The following is a 15,850-nucleotide window of genomic DNA, read 5'->3' as shown; positions in this document are numbered from 1 at the left end:
ATTTCTCCTCACAAATATATATGCACATGAGCAGGTACCTGTATATGCAGTACCTTGTTTAGGTAAGTATGTGCAAACAGAATATGTTGTGTGTGCATGTTTGCATGCATATTCTTCCAGAGTCTCACTATGCAAGAGTGTACACACACCCACAGGTATACAGTGCTTGAAACCCTTTCATATCCAGCCCCTGTTTACCAAGAATTAGCAAAGGAACAAATGCCATTTTAAAAGTTAAGACCTGTGATCCATTTTGTAACAGTTCTTTCCAAAGCCTAAACACAGTAGAATTAATAAAATTGGACTTACTTTAATGCCTCAGGGCCTATGCTCCAGCAAACTTTAATTCATGTGAGTAGACCCATTGACTTCACTGTCATGCAGAGACTGGATTTTTTTTTTTTAGGACTGGACCCTTCATGAAAATGCAGAAAGCTCTGGGGGAGAAAACATGTCCAAGGAGATCCAGGCTAAAGGAAGAGGGGGAAAGAGGTGGGAAGATGGCAGTCATTTGGGAGCAATTGCAGTACAAAGCGTGCTTAAGCTTCCCAAGCTAGCCTGAGACATACACACGCACAAAAAAAAAAAAAAATCTACAAGTTAAAGGGGCCACTAAAATCTTTATTCAGAAGTCCCTTTATCCTGCAAGATTCTATATGGTATATATGCTGGCGCAGGAGTGGAACCTATATCCAGAAAAGCAGCAGCTTTGTCAGATACTCTGTAGAATTCAACTGGCCTGTGGAAGCCAACCGAAGAGTGGAAATAGTCAGGGAAAGACACGCAGCACTTTAATATCCTCTGTTTCTGCTTCTGTGACTATCACAGCTTCTATGGGGCTCTTACCTCAACCTCTCACCCTTTCTTGCAGGTGTAAGGCAGGAAATAAAGATGGGATGTTTTTACAGAGCCATAAAGTAAATTTTCTTACTGGGACGTTTAGATTGCATGTCAGGTATAAAAATTACACTGTGTGCTTGAAATACCTCAGGGCTTGCGTTTACATAGTTTGTTTCTATATTTTTATTTTTCTATTTGTCATATTTATTCATAAGAGAATGTTCTTTTTAAAACAGCCTACAAGGTAGAAAGGTTGTCCCCAGGATGGGAAAATAAATTACATCAAAGGCTCAGAATCTCTTAATTTTTTGGCTTACTTGAGATAATTCACCATTTCAGAGAACAGCTTTTTGCTAACAATAGCCACATAGCAGCTCTGTCTCTCTGATGATTACTAGTTCAGATTTCTGACACAGTTGTTCCACAATGGGGGAAAGGTCAGCTCATTGAAATGGTCCATGATGTCTAACAGGACTTGGCATTTACCAGTCTTGGGGTCTTTATTCCACTGAAACATGATGGAAAGAAAAGGGATTTCAGAAAATGTGTGAATTTTAGTGCACATTTGTGTGGAACATACATCCCTTGTGATAGTTATCTCTTATTTCCCAAAGAAACGCCAACTACCACCACTTTTCTGTTACTTCAGGATTGGAAATAGCATCACTGTTTCATCTATCTGATTTAATTGACACATCTTGCTGTCTTTTACATACATCTCTCTTTTCAAATTGTTCAACCACAAACTGACACTGAGACAGTTGTGCACTAAGTGCTGGGTATGCAGCGGGCACTGCCAACTGAGCAGTTTCTGGGCCTAGCTGTGGGTACCCAGCTGACAGGGAGACATTATACTGTATGCCAAAGAGGAGTAGGCTTGTATCACTCAGTTCACAGCTGATTAGCTATGGATGCCGTGTAGAAGTAGGGCCTGGGACCTTCAGACCAGGAAATAGGCCCTCATCTGCTGTCTGCTCCTAAGAAAGCCTCAACTGGGAGAATCACACTGGCAGCAAATCCATGAGGGTCTCAAGCTGAAACTAAGAAATTAAGTTTCTCAAAGCAAACAACTGACATAGCCAAAGCAATTTCCTGGATCCCAGGTACACCTGAGACTGTCCCTACAACTAGTTCTGCTCTAAATAGGTAATGGGGTAGTATACAACTGGGGTGTTTTCTCCCAAGGTAATACTGACAGAAAGAAGAAACCTGTGTATAGTGTCATTTTTGCCATTCAGAACAAGACAGCTTTCCAGGAAAACCAGTAAAAATAGCACAATAGGGAAGCCAGTAGTTCAGGTTCCAAGATTATCGCCCTACAGGGATAGAAACTTATTGCAAATAAAGCTATTTCTTTCTGTTGCACTCCTCCTCTTAATTACAGTATTTTACCTATTTTAAACACATCTACACCTCACATCTACAATTGGTTTTAATTCTTCAAATTTGTAGTACCAGAGTGTAGTGATAGGACCAGAGTTTACTACTTGATTTGTTTACTGCTTCTTGAGTAAGTTGGAAGATGCCCACTCCTGCATTTGAGTTGCGCTGAATAAAAAGGCAACTTGCAGAAACTTCTGTTGCTGCCCCAGTCCCCCACTCCTCCAGAAGTACAAAAACATCTAAGCACCTTCTGAAAACAGGGAAGAGTGGTACAAAGAAACCTCCTATAAATTCAGACTTGAACAACTTGTCTCCTGAAGTGTTTTGGGTTTGTGTTTGTTTTTCTGAGCATAATTACTGCTTACACTCCAGGGTCTACTGCTACTTAGGTATAGGGGATACCTGCACTGCATATCAGAAACAAAATAATACCAGTTACTAGTTTAGTTCTCTAAGTTATTGGTGTAATTTAAGCTGGAAATCAACATGTTATGCATCTACTAGTGCCTTTAACAGAATCCACAGATACAGCCTCTTTTGTTATTTCCTGCTGTTGTGAGGTGCATAATACATTTGCAGTTTTCTCTGCATCTTAGTAACTGAAAGTCTTTTGTAATTTATTAAGGGACATAAAATACAGCTGTTCTTTCCGTGTCAAAACTATAAGAATTCTTTCCTGTTGCTTTTAGATCATAGCTAGTTAATTTCCATAGACTAGCTTGAGCCACCCTTTTTAAATGCTGAAATGTCACAGGCAGGGTTATGGCTGTTGAAACTGGATATATAGTGCCCACAGTTTATTGTGCTGCTGCTCTTTCATTTCAGCTCTTGAAAGTGCAAAATCTTTGATCTTTATCAGCAGTACAAAATCATTTCCAAGCAACACCACTATATGTCTTTTCAAAGGTAACTAAATCCAAACCAGTATCTAAACTTCCTCAAATACAGTTCATGCTCCAGAGTCGCATGCCAGGATTTAATTAACAAACACCAATGGTTGTATGCACCAGATACATAGTAACTGCCATATAAGTCAGCGGAAGAACCCATTTAGTCCTGTCCCTTGTACCTGTTTCAGAAGCAAGTGACATATTATCAAATCCCTCCAGGTGATAATTCTGAAAGCACATCTCAGACATTTTCTTCTCCTGTCAAACAGTTTGTTCTGAAGCATAGAGATGTACATTGTTGATGCCCTTGTTATATCTCTAAATATCATTATTCACATTTCCCGTGTCTAATTTTTCTAAGTAACTGACTTCAGTGGGAGCTTCATTTGCTACAGGAAAACCTCAGCCAGTTTTGCAGAGATTGCCCAGGAACTAATGAAGCACAGCCCTGTAATATCCCTACAATGAGGATTCATATGTCACTTTTCTTCATACTGAAAGTGATAGTTTTATAGCAAAATATATTGCATAGAATCATAGAATACCAAGTTGGAAGGGACCTCAAGGATCATCTGGTCCAACCTTTCTTGGCTAAAGCACAGTCTAGACAAGATGGCCCAGCACCCTGTCAAGCTGAATCTTAGAAGTGTCCAATGTTGGGGAATCCACCACTCCCCTGGGGAGATTATTCCAATTACCGATTGTTCTCATTGTGAAAAGTTTTAAGTGTTCAAATGCTATATGTTACAGGAGGCTACTGATTAACAGCACGGGATGGTGTTAACAGAAAATGTACATAAAACAAACTTTTCAATCTTGCTTCTTCCTCTCGAATGGTGCTCCAGCCACGAGGTTCTCCAAAGCACAGACCACATCCAATATAACGTATTTGTTTCTATAGCAAAAATTCTGATTTTGGACAGAACTGGCATATCGGTTTATGCCACAAAGTCTGTAGCCGAATTACCTCTATGGCAGCTTTCTTTGAGAGGAAAAAAACCCAACTTTGTTGCTAAAATCAGCTTTCATTTCATTTTAGTCTAATGTGTTCTGAAGTGGCGTTTTGTTAGCTTTTCTGCCTTGAATTTGAAACAACTTTCTAATAAAAATAACCTGAAATAAGCGACTACCAGCGAGACCGTGTCTCTGTGCCCTCCCCAGCCCCCCGCGCCCCAAATTTCACGCGGGGGCGGCTCCGCGACGCGCCCGCTCCCCGCCGCGGCACCCCGGCCGGTCCGACAGACCTTCCCGACGCGGCGGGGCTGCCTTCGCCTCACCTTCGGCATCCCGGCGCTCCGGACACCCGCTGGTCGCCAGTCCGGGCGGTCACCCGGCGGCGGCGGCAGAGGCCCGCGGGGCAGCCCAGCGAGGGGCTCCTCAGGCCGGGGCGCCAGCGCGGGCTGCGAGGCGGCTCTGCCCGGAGCTCGCCCGTCACTCCCGGCGGTGCGCTCGCTCCGGCGCCGGGAAGCGGTGAAAGAGCAGGCCGCAGCCGGCGGGGCGAGCGTGGCGGGGAGCAGAGACCCAACCAGACCCAGCGGCCGCCGCTGCCCGGCCCCGGCTCCCCTCAGGGACGCGCGCGGCGGAGCGGACCCGCCCACCGGGGCGGAGCAACGGGCGGGACTCGCTCTGCATTGGCTACCGGCGCTGCGGCCGGCGCGCGGGCGGCGCCTTGCGCGGGCGGCGAGTGCGGGGAGGCAGGAGAGCGGCACCCGAGGCGGGGGCGCCGGCGGGTCCCTGGGCCCGCCGGTTGGGGCGGCAGGGCGGCCGGCCAGCCCGAGAGTGCGGCGGGACCGTGCTCCGGTTGGGCGGGGACCGGTCAGAGGTGGCTCCGTGCGCGGGGCGGGCCCCGGCTCCGCCCCCTCATGCCGCTCTCCCTGAGCGCGCGCGGGACCGCCCTGCCCGGCCGGGGGCGGTGGCGGCCGGAGGGGCCCTGCGGATGGGCCGCACGGCGGCGCCCCCTGGCGGCTGGGCGGTGCTGCCCGCTGGCGGGCGGGACGCGTTGAGGGGTCCGGGGGGCGGCGGGGCCTGCGCGATCGCCGCCTTCTGCCGGTTTCAGACACGTTAATTCGTTTGGGCTGTGCTTCCCGGAGCCGGCGGCAGCGTGGCCGCCGCTGGGTACCCGCGTCAGAGGCCGTCTGCGCCAGGCCGCTGGCAGGAGCCGTCGGGGGCGGCTACTCCGGCCTCGGGGCCCCCATAGGCCTCGGGCCGCCCGGGCGGCGGCGAGCGGGGGGCGGCAGAGGCCGCAATGAGGGGTGAGCCGGTGTTGAAGCCTCTCGCAGGGAAGAGAGGCCCAACTCGTGCCGCGGGAACACCGGGTTTGAAGAGGCCGATGGCGCTGAAAGGACAACGTCCGCTCGGCGGGCGGACGGACGGAGCGATCCCCACGCGCCTCTGCGGTCTCTGCTCCGGTGCTTTCCTGGTACCCGCTGGCCAAAGTTAAGGTGTGGAGAAGAGGTAAGGATGTTAGGGCTGTCTGGAAACCCATGGTTAGGTATGTGAAAAGGCATATTAAGGTAAAGTAAATGTAGACAAAACAGCTAACCCTGAGGAATCACCACCTCGACAGATCGCTGTCACTGGACCTGAGGGTCTTAAAGTTGAACACTGATATGGCTGAAACTGCAAAGGGACAACATGCTCCGAGGGCATATAAGTGTATATTTAAATAGAGGTCTTAACACAACCCGAGTGTCTTGATTTGGCTTTCTCTCAAGTGTAAAAGAATTTGTGTTCGTTACTTTCCTCTCAGTGATTTTGCGCAGGTGTTAACCATAAAAGTAGACTGCTGGTTTTTGCATGCGTATGTTCATACTGAAGACAAATCTTTCGGTCTCAGCCATAAGGGACCATTATAATAATTTTGCAGTGTTGCTTGTTACTGTAAGTAGGCCTAGTTCCCTTTTTTATTTTGCTAAGTGCAAGTGCTGTTTAATACTAAGGTGACTTGAGTTTTCCTGTGCTAAATATCCTTTTTAAAGGCTCAGACACCTTCAGAAGGCACCATCTGATCTTAAAACTGAAGATTTTTTTTCTTTGCCATTTACTAGGTAACATGGTTGTTGCTTTGTTGGGTAAATACCTACTTCCCAATTTTTTCCTATCATTCTCTGTGCTCTTTACAATCTAGACAGTATCAATTCATGTTGCAGCTGTTTGCTGAGAACTTGGGAGCTCTTGCCTGCTGTCACAACACGGTGTTTACAGTTGTGTTGGGGGCTGGGGAATACCCGACTTTCTCACTGCCAGTCTTTTGTAGCTTAGTCCAACACTTTTAGAATTAGCCTTGTATATATCTAGTTGTAACTGTATTGTTTAAACCATAGGTGTAAGGGATGTATCTTATGGAAGTAGGGTTCCTACTGTTCCTGCAAAATCCTCTGGATTTTCTATTAAACAGTGGTTTTGGAGGATTTAAATTTTCAAACCTTGCCTGCAAAGGCATTTCTTTATCACCAAGTTATGCATATGACAGTTACAGTTTGTGCCGTGTGTAGAATCTGTGACAAGCATGCAAATGCTGTCAGTTTATTATTGCAGTTGTCCTCAACAAAGCTTTTGCTGTTTCACAGAGTGGTTGATGACCTCTGGGGGTCATCTTGTCCAACCTCCCTGCTCAAGTAGGGCCACCTAGGAGATTCCCTTAGCCTTTCACAGAGGCTTTGCTGCAGCTGAAATAAAATGAAGGTGTTTGGAATAGAGTAGCAGATTACAGGAACGTTCATGAAAACTGCAAAATGGAAAGCAAGATTTTTCTAAGAAAATTAAATTTCATATTTGTATCCTGTCAACTCTAGTTCCTTTATTTACTATTTCAAGGATGGTGTGAGTGGAATGTCTGATTTCTTGGGAGCTACAGTCATATTTCTAAAAATGAATTTGCATAAACAAAAAATAAGTATACCTTACATCTCAGTATTATTTTTAGGTATCACAATTAATTTTACCCTGATCACTCATGAGAATGCAGTTAAGATGAGAGGAGATTACTATTTCAGACACTTATTGCCAGGGATGGGAACATTTATTTTCTAATATTCTAGATAATTCGTGTTTTGTATATGTCACAGTTTTGATTTTCAGCTAGATTAAATTGTTTTAAATACTTTGATTCACCTTAATGGCCTTTCTGAATGTACTATTTAGTTTAAAAATCGAAGTTAGAATTTTATAAAAATGAGCAGTAATGAGTTTACAACAGTATGTAGTATTAACTAGGAATCTTATAGTTTTCCACATATTGACAATTTCTTGTCAGTCATTATATGCTTTGCATTTCAGTCTGAGTAATCGGGTTAAAAACTCATCTTGTTGGTTGGAAAAGATGTTTCTCTTCTTGTAACTGATGCAATACAGTGTAGGATTAGAGCTGGGTAATGAATATATCAGTAGGCTGAAATTACCGTTTAGACTGCTCCTGTGCATGAGAATAAGGTTACATGCAACAAGCATGGCAAGCTAGATTATTTTGTCTTTATGATTCCTGCTGCAAAGGAAGAATAATATTACCATTTCATCATCTTTTTTCCCTCTATGCGAGAAAGGGATTATTCTACGTAAAGAGATGATGGTAGGACATTGGTGCTGAAACATGCCAGGTCATTATCACCTTTCCCAGGGAGAAGTTGAAAATTCAGTTACAGGATGCTAGACGAGTGGACAATTGAATATTTATTTATCATCCTCAGAGAGTATGTGTTTGGTTTGAGTATCTATTTCTAAATATTAATTATTTGATGTTTCTGCTAAAAGTTAACTTTTACACTTATATACAAAACTTTAGGGTCTAAGTGTTGTGGCAGTTGGCATTGTTTCAGGTTGTACCTTTGATTGCTTGAGGGCTATATTCAATGTAGGTCATTTTTTATACATAGCACATGGGTCCTGGAAGGGAGGCTGGGGAAGCAGAGAGAATTCTTGAGATGAGAAAGGGTGGAGAGTGGAGCATTGATGTCTTCAGTGCTAGTACCTAACCTCTGAGAGGTGCAGATTAGTAACTGCTACTTTTCATGAGAAATTGCATGAGTGAATGGAGATACTGCTATGGATGGTGGCAAGAACATCAAGTATTCCAGTGTCATCCTTAATGAGGGATGAGGAAGAGCAATAACTGGATTTTCAGGAGAAAACGTAAGGAAATAAGTTACTTTCTGCTTCATTTTAGCATCATAGCACCTTTTGAGTAAGGTCTCCTGTTCAACACCTGGTTGAAAGTTGGTAGATATCACCCCACTGCTAATTAAAGTGTGCAATGTCAAACCTACTGTGCTCAGAAGAATGGCACAGTTTGAGCAACCGGGTTCGTTCACACAGAGGCCATTAAAAGACTTCACTAGAGTGTTAGGGCCATCTTGCCAAGACAGGACATTTCTTAATTTCTCGTTAATACTTTGTGTTTGGTTTGAGTATCTATTTCTAAATATTAATTATTTGATGTTTCTGCTAAAAGTTAACTTTTACACTTATATACAAAACTTTAGGGTCTAAGTGTTGTGGCAGTTGAAAAGTTAGTACTTTTCATCTGTTAACTATAGAATGCTATGTAAACTTAACAGGCTTACCTTAGAACTGTTCCTTTTTCTGTCATCTACTTTCCCTTGTTTGCACACTGAATAGTACAGGAGACTATAAAATAAAAAAAAAAAAAAAGTCCCACCCTATTGATTTTTCTTAACTGGTTTTGTAGTTGTCTCTGGATGCCATTAACAGTCACCCCCTAAAATAAACTCTTCACAGTAGTTCCCTGCTTGACTCTGGGCTTAACTATGGAATGGCACCTTGTGCTGCTCCATCAAAAGTAATCAAGTGAAACTCTTGGGGAAGTGCATAAACAGTTTTAAGGTCTGACTGGCACTTACCAGCACCATGAGACTTTTCCCAAGAAGAAATAACTGATGTTTACAGTAACACACAAGAGAATTTTAAAAGCTCTAAGAAGGTGTAGCAGGTATATGCAACTTCTCTCCCACACAAACAAAACTGGAACTTTATGTTAACACCACCAAAAGCAGGAGTATGTTAGTAGGTGTGTAATTGTTTTTTGCCTTCTGGTTTTGCTGGAAGCAAAAATAGAGACAAATAAAAGATCTATGCCAACAGCTAGGTGTACAGTGGCTCTGAGGGTTATTGGCGGGTTAATTCTCTGTGAGCACAATGGCAATCTTCAAGTGTAGTTGGCGATTCAAACTGGGCATAACAAGTTGGTCTTCATCTTCCTGGCTCTAGGGGTTGTTTGGGTCTGTTACTTGCCAAAATAAAGCAAACCTGCTTTGGATAACTGAAAGAGGACAGATGCGGCTCTCCTGATGTGAACTTCTGGATAAATCTGTTCCACTTAATACTCGACTTTGAAAGTGAAAATTCTTTTTCATAAAGCCACATTTGCAATCACTTGAACAACTAAGAGAGCGATAGTGAAGTAACCCACTTTACAAGGTAAAATACATGGCTGGGAAGGGGTGAAAAAAGACAAAGCTTTTGTCTGTGTTTTAACATGTTAGTGGCATGTGTTACCTGTAAATTGTATTTTATTCTTTTTATAGTTACACGTTGTTAAAAACCCTTTTACTACCATTTAATTTATTTATACACTTAGTTTTTTTTTTTTTTTCCTGGATGCATTTGCAAAGACATGCAGAATGGTAGTGCTGTTCCTCAGTCAAGGAAGCAAGGAGAATTTTATTTTTTGTCAGCCCTGTTCATGCCTTCATTGTAGTCTTGCTGTCCTGTCTGCAGTACTCGGCAGAGGTCACATTTACTTGAGCGGGGACAATTTAATCACTGTGTGGCTCCTGTTGCAGGCAATAGAGGTGAGCGGCAAAGTTGCCAACTTGGTCACTGGATTCTATAAGCTCTTCTCCTTTGTTTTGGAATCACTTAAACCAGGTGGAAACTAGCTCTCATTCTCAGGGACTGGTGTAGTACAACCATAACTTGCCACAGAGTCATTTGGTCTAATGAAACAATAGCACTCATGGTGGTGGGGAGGCAGGGAGTCTCAGTGGACAGGAAACATTTGTTAGTTTACATTTATTTCTTATTCCTGGGTCTGCACTTCTCACCTGCGCATGTTCAGCACATAAGGTGCAGCCCAGCTCACTTTCCCACTCACAAAGGACCAGCTGACCTGTGTGGGGAAAAAGAGGTTTTTCTGAGTTTCACTTTAAGTTTGATTGTATTACACTCCCCTTCTGGAGAACAGAGTAGCAAGACTTGAAGTTTCACTGATTCTTCAGTGCTTACAGAGAGACAAGTTTTTCAAACAACATACTTCAATAGAAAAGAGATGCTTACTCCACTGGTGCAGACATGAAAAAGTATCCCTAACGAACATAGGTCTGGACAACAGTGGTGATGACCTATAGTGATGGTCTGTAGTGTAGATAAGCAAGCTGTGTGTGCTTGCTCCCAGCTGACTACACTCATAAAACCCGATATTACATATATGGAAAAATACTGTTGCTAATATGAAGGCTGTAAGCATATGTCAAAATCTAAATCTAATTAAAATGCTCAATACTCAGAGTATGTGGTGCCTTTTTTTAACTCTGAAATATATCAAATATTTTGTCTCTGAGCATCTCTTTACAAGATACCTGGGATTTATGAGAAAAAGTTTATACATACACATAGTAATTTCTCCTTCTTCGTCAAAGTAAATTATAAGTGGATTCTAAACACAAACCTGCAGTCCTCTGATTCTGCTCTTGTGCATGTCACAGGATATCCAGTTAATTGAAGTAACTAGTGATGCATCTTTGAATAAAACTTTGTGCACACCAATTTGCAAACCTGTTATGAAATACACTTTTATTTATGCTTAGGTGCGAGCAGAGGTACATTCTGACCACAGTTGGAAGCTTACATGTTACAGAGCTTCTGTGGTTTAGTGCAGTAGTTTGTCCTAACCTTCTCGTGAACACAGTCACTATAATCAGTGTTACATTTGCCACACTTGCAGCTCACAGCCACAGGGTAAGAATAATAAGGGGTGGTGTGATGAGGACAGCCTGGAATCAGTGCTGTTTGATACAGCATCTCTTTGTATGTGCACACATTCTGGGACAGAGCACTTTTGAGCAGCAGCTTCTTGCCATTGCTGTCCTACAAAGAAAAAAGAAATGCATTGTTTCACTGAAGCATACATGAGTGTCAGAAGACTACCTTTGGTGTTTTCCCAAATGAGCAGAAAGAAAATGTCTTTACACTAGGACTGATATTTTCTGCATACTTCTGTTCAGATCTGTAATTTTGAATCTCTGCCCCCGTAGATATGTTCACCTTGCTTTTACAGTTTTAACTAACCTGCTTGGCTCAGAGAGCTAACAGTGCTTTGTAATCTATTGGCTACATACTGACCAAGGTGGAACTTAAGATGCTGTGTTCAACAGTGAAGCTCAAGCTTAGTGTTTGGCATGCCCACATGCGAGATGTTCTCCACAGCTAGCTCATAACAGTAGTGGGAGTAGAAGTTACCCAAGTCATTTACATTAAATGAGAGTGACTAAATATAATCTGCTTCCCACCTGTTCCATCCTGACCCCACAAACTGACTACAGAAGCTCTGCTGTGACAGCAGCAGTCAGTTCTCTGCTATGCCACTGGTGTTATAAACTCTGTGGTTCCAGAGGCTTGGCATTTCTCATCCATACCTTCACAAAAAGCTAACTCGAAAACATGATGATAGTGTGAGTTTTCTGTCTGTGACAAACACGATTAGAATTGGATCATTTACACATGATTTTTCAGTGAGAATAGGTGCTTGGTTTGCAGTGATGGCCGTTATAGAAGCAATTGCCTAAAACAGAGTAATGCCTTGTACCCGAGTCATGCAGAATCCAGCGCAGATGGTGGTGTTGATGGCCAGGCAGTAGGCACATTCTCTTTTCTCCACGTGGATTATATACTCAGAAGGAGCACAAAGTGATGCTGTTTGACTGAAAGTCAGCCCAAAGAGGAGAGACATCACAAAGAAGGGCGTCATGCTAGATGGGGGAAAAACAAAGCAAACCCTAAGTAAAATTAGATGTACCTGCCAGCCCTTTTTCTTAGAATTTGACAAGAACAGTTATGATAGTCACAAACCACAAGTAACCTTAACTTTTTTAGCTATAGCCTGACAAATTCTTTCCTATCTCAGACCTTTAATTGAAATAGTACTAACCACTAAACAGAGAAGAAGTGTAAGCAGGCCATTCACAACATATAACAAGCTAACTTTTTCCCCACTAAAGCATATTACATGGAACTTTTCACTAATGAGTGATAAAATGCTGACACAGAAAAATAAAAGGAGCTAAGAGGTTTGAAAATGTGACATATTTGAGAGAACATGAGCTCTAGAATTAGCCAGAGATGCTAAAGTAATCTCACTGGTTTAAAAATAGTTTTCTAAAGAAAGCATCTTATAAAATGTTCAAGAGAGAAAAAGAAACAGCTGTGCATATCAGGCATACCGCTGTATTTTTTACAGTTGGCTTAGAGGCACGATGGAATGGGAACACTGCCAAGAATTAAATAATAGATTCAAGCAAATTGCAATAAAGAACATCAGCAAAGAGTTAAAATCAATGAATCCCCACTTTATCTGCCTGTTGTGCTGACCTCATTTCTCAGGCCTGCTGGGGGGTTCCCAAGAGCAGGGCTTTGATTAGTTCTGAGACAATTCCAGGGTCTACTCTACAGCCTCTAAACTACAAACTTTAAATGAGTGTCTACAAACATATGGACATCACCCTCCAGTATCTTCCAGCTGTCAGTTTCCCCTAGCAAAAGCCATTACTTACACTGTCTGGTTTACCCTGTAGCTGCAACAATGCAAGTCTGGAAAGACCAACCTCCTCTTTGTCAGCTGAATTCTTCCCTATTACAGGAACCCGATTCTGCTTTGAGCTGGGAGAGGCAGTGACCCAGCACAAGCTCTGTGTGTGCTTTATACTCTCCAGGCTAATTCCAGGCTGATCTTACTGTTTATATAATTGCATCTGAATTGCTGCTGTCTTATCGCATAGTCATCTATTGAAAATTCATACTGAACCACAAAGCAAATGTGATAGGAACAAATGTGTCCATAATATCCTAACCTGGAAACTGGAGCTGGAAATCTAATTATTTTAACAGTCATTCTCTTCTCAGGCTTTTAAAGTAACCACTGCTTTAAAAAAAAGTTATTATTGATTAATTTAATTGCTACATAGGACAGCAACATCATGACAGGAAGGTGAGCATGGAAGTGGAGTCATCCTGAATCACATATGACTAATTCTACACCTATGTTTTGTGGAAGTTTAATGAAGTCTGGTTCACTCAGTTTGCTCGTTACCAGACAGGCACAACCAAGAGATGCAGTGCTACACACATAAAGTAACAAATCTCGAATCAAAGCAATTGCTCTGCAGTGTGGTTAGGCACAGCCTGATTTACCTACTCCTACAAAACACTGGGAAGTTATCTGGCCTTGAACCTACTGACCAAATACTGAAGTATTCACTCCAAAATACTAATTGATGGAGGAAAAGCTTTTAAGAAGCCACTCCTTGTAGCACAATGAGAAGCAAAATACTGTGCCACCACCAGTGAAACTGAGATGTCCTCAGATGAAGTAAAACACTTGCATTTAGGGCTTTGTGGAACAACTGGGAGGAGCAAAAGTAAGAAAGAGTCGAGTCAGCATGCACATCTTGTGCTGATTCAGCACAAAGCCACTGTCCTCTACTGCTTCATCAGCCTCTGTCCAGCCTTCCCACTATGCTTATTCACTGCCGCTCTGTTAACACTGACCCTTTCTGTTAATCCCCTAACTGCCATTTGGACTTCAATCTGATGTATGTCTTATGCAGGTCAACTACATTCTTAATTTACGTAGCCGTAAGAAAAATGTTAAAGTTGAGTTTGAGCTGGTGAACATGGTCACTTTGGGCTGTTGGAGGAGTAATCCAGTCAGTCCCAATTGGGGTGTAGCTAATTCCTGAATAATACTGCCTCTTTTTCCTGTGGTTTCAGACTGCTGCACGCAGCTTTGTGTCCTGGACTAATTTTCCAGGGTTTTTTTTGGAAAACATGATAGAGTTCTTGGTCTATTAAGACCAGCCAAATACTTTCTGTTTTCATGGAGTCTTTAATTATGGGTTAATTTCTACTGTATAACTTTTCAGGAATGAAGTATAACTCTTTCTGGCTTAAGGACATGAGCAGAGCATTAATTGTACTCTCAGTAACATCCGTCCATCTACACTTACCAACAGAAGCATAACACTGTTACTTTGCTACTACTCCAATACATTATTTAACTGTATTTTTCTGACATGTCTTATATGCAGTTAAACATACAGGCTATATGAGTATGCACATACATACACCCATATGTAGATAATATGTATATATACACATACACACTCATATATACACATATACACTACATATGTATGTATGGGTTTGGTTGTTTAAAACTTTAATCATGGAAAAGAATGTTCATTCTTGGAAAAATCTTAAGAGTATTTCAAAGGAGACAATGATCGTGATAGGAAAAGGAAAAAATTCACAAAACTAAATCCTGGAGAGGACAAGAAGTGCCCAAAATAAGAATAAAAAATGGCATTCCTAAAGCAAGAATATCACATGTGACCTTTGCGTGTATAGCTGAAGTAGGTACAGCTGATTTTTTTCTCTGAAGATTTCACAGTGATTTACAAACACAGCTTTGGGCAACTGGAGCTGTATTTGTATACACTGGTCCTGACAGGAAGACCCCCACATCCAGGTTTAAAGTATCCTCAACATATCCTGTATGAATATAGGCAGAGGACATATCAGAGTATGAAGGCACATATCCTTTGCTGCTTCAAAGTGCTAATTTCTCTGATTCAAGAAAAATGGATGGAACAGGGGGTGGCGAATTCAGTTAGGGTAAAATAGGGTTAAGAATTTGCTTTAAAAGGATTTAGGGAAGTGTCTGCAAACATCAATAGCAAAGAAAAAAATGTATAACAATGCTTGATAGTCTATCATAGTGCAGATGAAAAAGAGAATATAGACAGTAAAAACTATAGCAATGAAAAAAAGGAAAACAAACAACAATCCCTTAGAAATGAGAAAATGTAGAAGACTCACATGGGAAGCTGGAGACTAGGAAATAAACTTCTGTCAGAGCAGAGGCCAGCAATAATGTCGAGGGACATTACTAGATGAAGACAAGCTGTTGATGCAGAGTAAGTGCAAAGTCTTCAAGTAAGTACACGTGCATTTGAAAATGTAGTGGCTGAACAACCAACGCACATATTTGAAACAAAAATTATTAAATAAACTGTATAAGGAATAAATATTTTTAAATCAACATCATTAGCTAGCTAATGCTATTTTCAATGAGTCTGGGAATACTGAGGAAATTTCAAAACATGAAGAAAAGTGCTAATATTATGCCAATATTTAAAGAGAGAATGTTGACCTAGGTAACTCTCAACCAGCTAGCCTGACATCTATCCCTGCTAAATCAGGTAAAATAACAGAAAGTTGATACAGGATTTGAGCAATAAAGAATTAACAGATGAGAACATAATTAATGCCTGTCAAGATGGTGTTACATAAAATAGGTCATGCCACACAAACCTGATTTCATTCTTTGAGGTGATTACAAATTGTGTTGTTAAGGCAACTACATAGATGCAATGTCCTTAGTTCCATCTGTCCAGAGCCCTACTGCCATGAGGATTTAGAGCTATTAGGCAGAGTCCAATATGGTGTAT

At 42.1% G+C, this 15,850-nt stretch overlaps 1 protein-coding gene across 1 annotated transcript; it reads right to left on the bottom strand.

Moving 5' to 3' along the window:
* Nucleotides 1-10,970: 10,970 nt before the first annotated feature.
* Nucleotides 10,971-12,093, bottom strand: TSHB (thyroid stimulating hormone subunit beta; the record flags this gene model as incomplete). The annotated part of the gene is made up of 2 exons (XM_082494633.1): nucleotides 10,971-11,213; nucleotides 11,932-12,093. The coding sequence occupies 2 exons, from the start codon at nucleotides 12,091-12,093 to the stop codon at nucleotides 10,971-10,973; spliced, it is 405 nt and encodes a 134-aa protein (XP_082350759.1).
* Nucleotides 12,094-15,850: the final 3,757 nt, after the last annotated feature.

The sequence above is a fragment of the Vanellus vanellus genome, assembly GCF_965231255.1.
Source record: "Vanellus vanellus genome assembly, chromosome: 23".
In the NCBI taxonomy this organism is placed as follows: Eukaryota; Metazoa; Chordata; class Aves; order Charadriiformes; family Charadriidae; genus Vanellus; species Vanellus vanellus.
This window is presented reverse-complemented; position numbering and strand designations above follow the sequence as displayed.